The sequence below is a fragment of the Formica exsecta genome, unplaced genomic scaffold (genome assembly GCF_003651465.1).
Source record: "Formica exsecta isolate Colony F162 unplaced genomic scaffold, ASM365146v1 scaffold543, whole genome shotgun sequence".
NCBI classification, from domain to species: Eukaryota; Metazoa; Arthropoda; class Insecta; order Hymenoptera; family Formicidae; genus Formica; species Formica exsecta.
This window is the reverse complement of record NW_021852672.1, coordinates 221129-230100: the sequence shown is the minus strand read 5'-3', so window position 1 is coordinate 230100 and position 8972 is coordinate 221129. Positions and strand designations below refer to the sequence as shown.

General features: G+C 34.9%; 2 protein-coding genes across 2 annotated transcripts in view; both read left to right on the top strand.

The window, feature by feature from the left end:
• The first annotated feature begins 265 nt into the window (after positions 1–265).
• Positions 266–1247, top strand: LOC115241935 (protein lethal(2)essential for life-like). Its single transcript, XM_029817909.1, has one exon. It carries the CDS (start codon positions 435–437, stop codon positions 1020–1022), a length of 588 nt encoding a protein of 195 aa, XP_029673769.1. The 5' UTR covers positions 266–434; the 3' UTR covers positions 1023–1247.
• A 5058-nt stretch (positions 1248–6305) lies between these two features.
• Positions 6306–8972, top strand: part of LOC115241937 (laminin subunit beta-1) — a 21281-nt gene continuing 18614 nt past the window's right edge. Inside the window, exons 1-7 of the mRNA XM_029817914.1 lie at positions 6306–6749; positions 7234–7378; positions 7527–7609; positions 7774–7917; positions 8005–8087; positions 8405–8539; positions 8851–8951. Of these exons, the coding sequence (XP_029673774.1) occupies positions 6661–6749; positions 7234–7378; positions 7527–7609; positions 7774–7917; positions 8005–8087; positions 8405–8539; positions 8851–8951 (780 nt within the window). The 5' untranslated portion in view covers positions 6306–6660. The remainder of the gene's footprint in view (positions 6750–7233; positions 7379–7526; positions 7610–7773; positions 7918–8004; positions 8088–8404; positions 8540–8850; positions 8952–8972) is intronic.

Sequence of the window (8972 nt, the reverse complement as noted above, 5' to 3'; positions counted from 1 at the left end):
AAAACGGCAACGAGAAGAATCGACGCATCGAACAGAATCCGGCATCGGATAAAAATGTAACCGTATATATTGTATATAATCGAGAAATTACAAGCTCGTTCTCGAACGTGCTCGTAACGGCTCGGAGCTTGGGGTTCGGGCTCGGGAACATTCTCGAGCTCGAAGTTGCTCGGTGCAGCAATAGCGTCATTCTATTGATGCGGCATACATACGTACACATATACGCACGTACACACACACACTCGCCGACCCAGCTCGCTATAAATACCCGGCGTGCGCCGGCGTAGCAACAGTTGACAGAGAGCAATCGTGAATTCAATTGCGAGTTGTGCGAGAGCAAATTGAAGCTTCTAGACATTCTAGACTATCTCATCTGCCAATTTTATTCGAGATTTTTCGTTTGAATCGGAAGAAAAAGCAACTGCAGCTTCAACATGTCCCTGGTACCGTTGCTCTTCTCCGACTGGTGGGAGGACCTGGAATATCCTCATCGGCTTTCCGATCAACATTTTGGCCTTGGCATCCGCCCCGATCAACTGGCGAATCCAAACATTCTGGAACGATTCGCGCCGCAACGTGACCGACGTCTAAGAACGACACCTTTAATTTACTATCGACCCTGGGGCGAGTTGTTGCGCAATAGCAACGAAGGCGGCACGTCTACCGTAAAGGCCGACAAAGACAAATTCCAGGTAATTCTGGACGTACAGCAATTCAAGCCGGACGAGATCAATGTCAAGGTCGTGGACAAGTGCGTGATAGTCGAGGCCAAGCACGAGGAGAAGCAGGATGAGCATGGCTGGATCTCACGGCAGTTCGTACGCAAGTACATGATACCTGAACAATGTAACATTGACGAAGTGTCATCGAGCTTGTCGTCGGACGGCGTGCTGACCATCACCGCGCCCAGGAAGAACAAGCAGGAGGCAAACAACGAGCGCTCGATCAAGATCGAGCATACTGGCAAGCCGGCGATCCAGGAGAAGGCATCGGAGAAGAAGGAGCAGAAGAAGAAGGGTTAAAGATAGACATTTTATGAAAATATTCCTGTTATAATTCATATAATGTGTTGTGTATCTATGAAAGATCGTTCTTATGTGTACACTTTATGTTTGTGTGATTTAAATTTTATTTTTATTTTTTTGTTTGATATAAAGCATTGCTTAAAGCATTGACGTTTGCTTTTCTTTTCATTTTTATTTTTGTAAGATAACAAATTGATCGAATAAAAATAATTCAATTGAGCTTAATCGAGTGTGTATCCTATGCCATTCTCCAGTCCTACTTTCCTTAAGCAAGAATTTCACAGCGAAATTACATAATAATATTAAATCATAGATTAGGTTAGAGATTGAATTAGATATAGAGTAAGAATAAACAGAAAAATAAATATATTTAAAAAAATCAATTTTTTAGTCGTGCAAAAGTTTATTGATATATTGAATAATATGTACAATTGTGATGCGTTTATATGTACAGATTATTTCAATTTTGTTTACATTAAGAATTCACTAAGAGTGCACGTATATTTTACATAACTTTAAACTAATAATCTACATCCATGTCAATTAAACTTTCTTTCTAGATTTTGTTAGTTTTTGGTTCCCTGCGCGCGCTTTTAAAATAAAAAAAATATTTATATTTACAATACGGAAAAAATAATAGAAATAACGTAAAGATTAAATACAGAAGCATTATCTAAAATCTAAAAGGATATATACAGCCTCATATCATAGGGAATTCTTTAAAAGGAGATAATAACTTATTAAATATCTTTTTGATGCATGCAACTTTAAATGATCAAATGTTTAATTAAATGAAAGGATGCGACAAATATTTTGTCCCAATAGATATATGGATTTGTTTGTAGGTATTCAATCAATGTAGTTTCAATCCCTACCTAGCACCAATATAGATTTACCGATACTGCAAACGTATCGTAACAAGATAAGTAAGTTTACTACTTCGAACACATAAAAAAGATATCTGCATTATCGATGATAAATCTAGCAATTTTTACGCGGCAAAAGACAAACAAAATTTTTTCTTGATACTTTTTATAATTATAAATAATATTTTATCCATTTCTTATTATTCAATCGTCTTGTTATTTGAACATTTTAAAAAACAACAAAAAAAAATTAATTACGCGTCTATAATATTACTGTCCCTATTGATATAATTAAATATAATATACCCATCATTATTTTGTATTGAGTTTAATCAAGAAAAAAGTTTTTTGCACGCAAATTAAATGTCAAAGATGCAAATTGATAATATAAGCTTAGTTACAATTATGATTTCATTTTCTAATGCACGAAATAAGCATGTTTTCAAATGTCAAAGATGCAAATTGATAATATAAGCTTAGTTACAATTATGATTTCATTTTCTAATGCACGAAATAAGCATGTTTTCCATACGGATATGTAACTCGATCGTTATATATTGTAGATTATGTAATAATGAAATTTGTATATTGTAAAAACTTTATGTTTATTTCGTCACGTTTTTTATATACGCGTTTGATCCTTTAATGTAGAGAAATATTGCTACGTATTTGCAATTATCAATAAGTATCACTATATATACGTATCAGCGATGACAAGTCAAATGACGATTTTGTCCTATTCCTGAAATACGTAGCCGCGCGTAAGAACGTCTGCGTCGGCAGTTGCACGACAATCGGCAATCGGTCGAAAATAATAGGTAGGAGACGATGGTATGGGTGAGCACTTCTGGTCGAGTCGAACGTACAAGACACAGAGACAGTCCGGGGTCAGAGAAAGGGAATAGAGCGTGCTTATCGTGCATCGTCTCCAACTACCTCGCGGAATCTGCCTTCTCCTCTTGCTTCTCCTCGCCCATCATCACCCTCCTCCTTCATCTTTCCCTCTTTTTCTCTCCTCCTCGCTTCTCAACTTTCCTATACTGCAATTGCCTTAGCTGACGTTTGCGAAAAAAGCACGAGGACCCCTGTGTTGCGAGACTCGTATATATATGTATGAGCTCGAGCTATGTCGAACTTTGCTAATCTAGATGGAATACAAATATGCGATCGTCGTGTACCGTCAAAAAATGAGTATATTTTTACAAATGTTACAGCGCGCATATATTCGTGTCTCTCTATCTCTTTTTTTCAATTTTTGGCAAAATGTATTTTTCTCTGTTTTAGCTTCCACCTTCTGGACAGATAGAAGAACTTGTCGGAAGCACAGCCAGCCGTATACCTCCGAACATTTAAGCGCCAATGATGCTTCAAATGATGTCATAGAACCTTTGACGTAATCGCTTCCTTGACCGAGTGATTTTTGAGAGCTTCTGTCGGCACTTGTAATCGATTTTACCATCGTTTGTCAAGCCATCGATAACCACTACACTACGATATATCGTTAAATACGATGATGTGATAATCTCTTTAATCATCCTTTTTTTATACTTTTATACTTTTTTATTACCTAATAAAACCCCTAAATAATATCTAGTAATCTTCGTCTAGTTTTTTTATCTAATCAAAAAAATCAATTAATTAATTAATTAAGTTTTCTCACTTAACCGTTTTATTGACGAGAAAAATAATAAAATTACTTCAACATAGTTTCTTGCATCGTATTTTAATTTCAAATAAGTAAATTTTTTTATTGTTTCATATATATTATGATCATATATATCATATATATTCTTGTACTATTCTTGTACTCTTATACTATCTATACTAAATTATTTTGTAGACTACTATGCTATGCTATTATGTATATTATTGTAGAATATTAGAAAGCACGCATTACGCACAATACTTTGCACGACACTCCCTAATTCCGCTATCGCCAAACAATACGTCATTTCGTGATAGCGAAATGACAACAAGACAACCGCGTATCTCAACAATAATTTTTAGATAAAAAAACAGTAGCCAACTAACATGTGACAATTAATTTGTCGGCGTCTTAAAATATTCAACATTTTATAATACAAGCTGAATATTTTGTGTGCTCTTGCATTTCAAATTAAGTTCAACAATTGGGCTAATACCGCATAAAAAGTTTATTTAAAAAATATAATTTATCTTAATTTGATCGAAAAATTATTTGTGTAAATTAATTTAATATTATCATTTTAAGTCAATTTTTTATATTCCAAAAAGACATTTCTTTTTTTAAATTTGGGAACTCTTTTTTTAATTGCGGTTTATTAAATAATATATGGCGTAAGAAAATAAATAGAGCGTGTGCAGCGCGCTTTGTAATATTTTAGTGTATGTAAAAAATAAAAGTTATTTTGTAATTTTTGTACACATAAAATGATGATAACTGATGTTTGACTTGCTCAATTAAAGAATGTATGTGCTTGAAGTTTTTTTTTCTATTTTATATCGAAAACTCTTCAATTATATTAGCATTCTAGGACTAAACATAGATGCAGATATAGCGTAAGAACTGTTTTCATATACACATCGATATCTTAAGAAAATCTTCTCTTACTACCGTTCCCTCTACGCGTTCAACTTGCCTTTGTTACGCGAAAAAAAAATGATGCAGGTATTATTTACATGTCTTAAAACAAAGTCTTGTTGTCATGTGCAAGATATAACAGTGATGTCGATAGGATACAGTCGTCGCGAGAAGATAACAGAATGCGCCAGGAACCGAATTGCACAAGGAGCACGTCGAGTGTTGCGGCAATCTAGTATTCCCAGTGCTATTGCAGGGTCCAATGACCTGATCGTTGCGGTTCGGAAAATTTGTTTCCCCTTCTCCGTCCATGCTCCTTCGTCCATATTTATCAAGAAACAATTACTCATCAGGACATCAGCTACGATGTTAGTTTAAGAAAGTAATCGCACTTTGTTATAAATGGGATTTTAAATGTTGAACGTAAAAAGATAAAAGAAGATGTAAAAAACAAAATTGAATTTGAAATGATAGGAAAAATTCTCTGCAATCCTGCGAATCTTGGGACACTCGGAATATATGAACTACAGCTATGTATGAGAAGTTTAAAATGAGTATGCAAATTGAAAATAGAACACCGCTCTTGAGAGAACTTAATTAAAAGCGAAATAAAAGTATCGAAGATCGTGCAAAAATTACTTACTCACATCAAGATATCGGCGGAAGCTGTACTTTAAATATAATTAATTGCGACATCGCTAATGAGATTGCTTGTTAAATATGTATCTTTAAATTTTTTTTGTTTTTTGCGAATTCTCTTTTTCTACTTTTAATATTAATTAATTTTTCAATCTTAATCTAATTTTAAAAATCTGCATTTTTCTCGCAAATCTATCTCCTTTTTTACCTTTCATATGCCTTCTCCAACTATTTTGCACACATCGACACGTATGTATATTCTCTCGATAAGTGGCCACTCGACACTGTACGAGTGAGACGAACGTATCTTTCTATTCGTGGCACAATTTTCGGGGATCGATATATCGATCGCATACTAGTGTCTTCAAATAGCAGGGTAGTTAGCGTCTCTCTGTTAAAGTCTTTCAGAAGAACAGTGAAAATGAGAAATAAAGGAAAACATAATGCATATCTCTCTATATGTACAATTACTATCTTTTTTTGCAAACTTTTTTAAAATTTTATTATAACATATTCGAGAATAAATGTCTTAATATATTATATCTTTGTTGTATAATGCAATCTTGCTGCGCATCGGATATGATAATTCTTGACGAAAATGTTATATATGCACCCCTTTCAATCTTTAATATTATATATCTTAATAATAAGCATCTTAATAATTTATTCTATTTTAATTTAAAAAATTTCTTTTCCGATGAGCAAACTTTTTTATATGTATCTATGAGAGAGAGAGAGAGAGAGAGAGAGAGAGAGAGAGAGACAGAGACAGAGAGAACGTTGCATCGCAAAATATTAAAAACAAGATAAGAGAAAATAAGAAAAAATTAATAAATTTAAAAGAAATTCTAAAATTTAACCGGATAAAGACAGTGACAAAATTGTAAATGTGTTTGGCGTCTAAGCTATGCCAGAAAATTTGAAGTCTACAGATGTGACGATGACGACGCTGGTATGCCGCATTGGAGTTAAATTCAAGCGATGTAAACCAATGACACGGGCACATCTTACTCGGGGGATTACCACCACCTTTCTCCTTTTTCCTCTTGGCCGATCCAGCTTGCGATACTCCAGATTCTATCCACAGCCTGTCGTCATATACGTCATGGACGAGAGTTACCCCTTCTTTGCGCCAGTGCTTGTTCCCTCTGTGCCTCTGTTAAGTGGAGGAGAAGGAGTTGGGGTTGGTGGCGGGAAGGTATTGCCGCTGCTGGTCCACCACCACCCGGGACTACAACCACCACCTCCATCGTCGCCGTGGGGCTCGTGCCTATACGCAATTCTGCAGATTTGACAAAGTCGTTTCAAGAACTCAGTCGTCGCTTGCCTGTCCTCGTAAATTCGGGGTACCTATTAGGAAGCTTCAGCTTTCTCGTTCGCGCCGGATTCTCGCTTCCGGATTATCTCGAAAATCTCGCTTCTCCTCTTTTCTCTCTTTTCTTCTTTTAAAAGTGTGTGACTTGTCTTCTTCTTTTCTTTTCTTTTCTCTTTCTTTCTTTCTCTCTCTTTCTCTCTCTCTCCTTTCGATCATCGACTCAAAAATGCGTTAAAGCACGGCGGAAATACATTCATGGAGGAGATACACGGAGGCGAGATGTCTTCCGTGACGCTCTCATCCGTCTTGCTCCTTCTACTTTTCGGCCGCGCCGCGAATGCTCAGTAAGTAAACTGCGATTTGTGTTGTTATGTTTCAAAATTCATATTTTATGATCGATATGTCAAAACCAAAATTCCAAAACCGACTTTCTTCGGTGAACATTGTACTGCAATTCGGTTCTAAATTATAATCAGAAAGATTTTTAGAAATAATTAAAAGATTAACCGTAAGCGAAACTTATAAAAGAAATTGAAACTCTTATTGGTATATTAATTGATAAAAGTTTAATGCGTGTGTGTGTGTGTGTGTGTGTGTGTGTGTGTGTGTGTGTGTGTGTGTGTGTGTGTGTGTGTGTGTGTGTGTGTGTGTGTGTGTGTGTGTGTGTGTGTGTGTGTGTGTGTGTGTGTGTGTGTGTGTGTGTGTGTGTGTGTGTGTGTGTGTGTGTGTGTGTGTGTGTGTGTGTGTGTGTGTGTGTGTGTGTGTGTGTGTATGTAAGATATTCCCATTATATGAATCGCATATTCTTCTTTTTTTTTTGTTTTGCAGGAGAAGTTTAGAATTTTTCGATCTCCTGCCGGAAGATCCTAAGTTGTATGATAAAATGCGACCTCCCAAGAAAGATGGTCAGGCAACTGTTGTATATTTTCACGTTACTGTGATGGGACTCGATTCCATCGATGAAAATTCAATGGTAAATACGTAATTTTAGAGAGAAATGTGATTGACATGTATAATTATAAAACTTAATGTATATATAATGAATCCACACACAGTTGCTCGTTAATTCTTTTTAATTGCGATTGTGATTATCGCGATCGTAAGACAGATTATTTTTACAGACGTATGCCGCCGATATTTTTTTTGCCCAAACATGGAAAGACAATAGACTCCGACTGCCAGAAAATATGACATCCGAGTATAGGTATATAAATCATTATGTATATATCATTTTTTGAACAATTGTGGCATTTATGTATTTTGTATTTGCGTACATATTTTATTTAAATTTTTCTACAAATTTTTGAGTAACTGTTTTCAATTATACTCTCTTATTTTACTCTCTCTCTCTCTGTGATAAAATTTAAGATTATTAGAGGTCGATTGGCTGAAAAACATGTGGCGGCCGGATTCCTTCTTTAAGAACGCAAAATCGGTGACTTTTCAAACAATGACGATACCAAATCATTACCTGTGGCTGTATAAAGATAAAACTATACTTTACATGGTGAAGTGAGTTTATGATAAATTATATAAACGTTTTTACCGTGGATGCGTCTCGAAATAAAAAACTTGAAATATAAATATCGGCCATTTCAGGTTGACCTTAAAACTTTCTTGCGCCATGAATTTTCTGATCTATCCTCACGATACACAAGAATGTAAATTGCAAATGGAAAGTCGTAAGTTATAATTATTTATGAAAACAATTAATTTTTCTTTATCTTCATCAAATATAGCACATATACATATACTTTGATTATGATTGGAGTACATATATTATTGTTATGTGTTATTATTTATGTTCCATAATTATTTTAATAATTAATTTTCTCTATTCAAACGAATATTTAAAAAAAAAGATACACATAATTATATATGAAAAAGTGATGTTTTTAAACGGATATAATGTGCGAATAAACTATATGTTAGTGATGTGATGTAATGTATTAAATGCCACGCTATATTTCACGTTAAAACGCGACAATTCGGTCAACAGTATCACACACGACGGATGAAATGATCTTTCAATGGGATCCTGATGTTCCCCTTGTTGTGGATGAGAATATCGAATTACCCCAGTTACAGCTCGTTAAAAATTACACAGCTGATTGCACACAAGTCTATTCCACTGGTAAGTGAATCACGTAAATGATTATTTTCACCTCAAGAATACATATCATATTTGATATCTTCGTAAAATCACAGACGCTTTACATATCAAAGTATGCAATATAATCAATTTTTGCAGTCAATTTTTTTCAATCGATTAATGTATTTTAAAATTATGTCCTCGTATTTCATGCAATATTGCATATTTCAAAGCATGAGAAGTTTTTCGCCCGGATACCCGTGCATTGATATCACTTGAACTTTATACTTTAATTTAAAGTATGTTAATCACACATGTAAAACCTAATTAAAAATTATATTATGATTTTATAGGTAACTTCACTTGTCTCGAGGTTGTGTTTGTGCTGAAGCGACGTCTCGGCTATTACTTGTTTCATACCTACGTGCCAACGTGCTTGATCGTCATCATGTCGGTGAGCAGAAACGCGACGCTC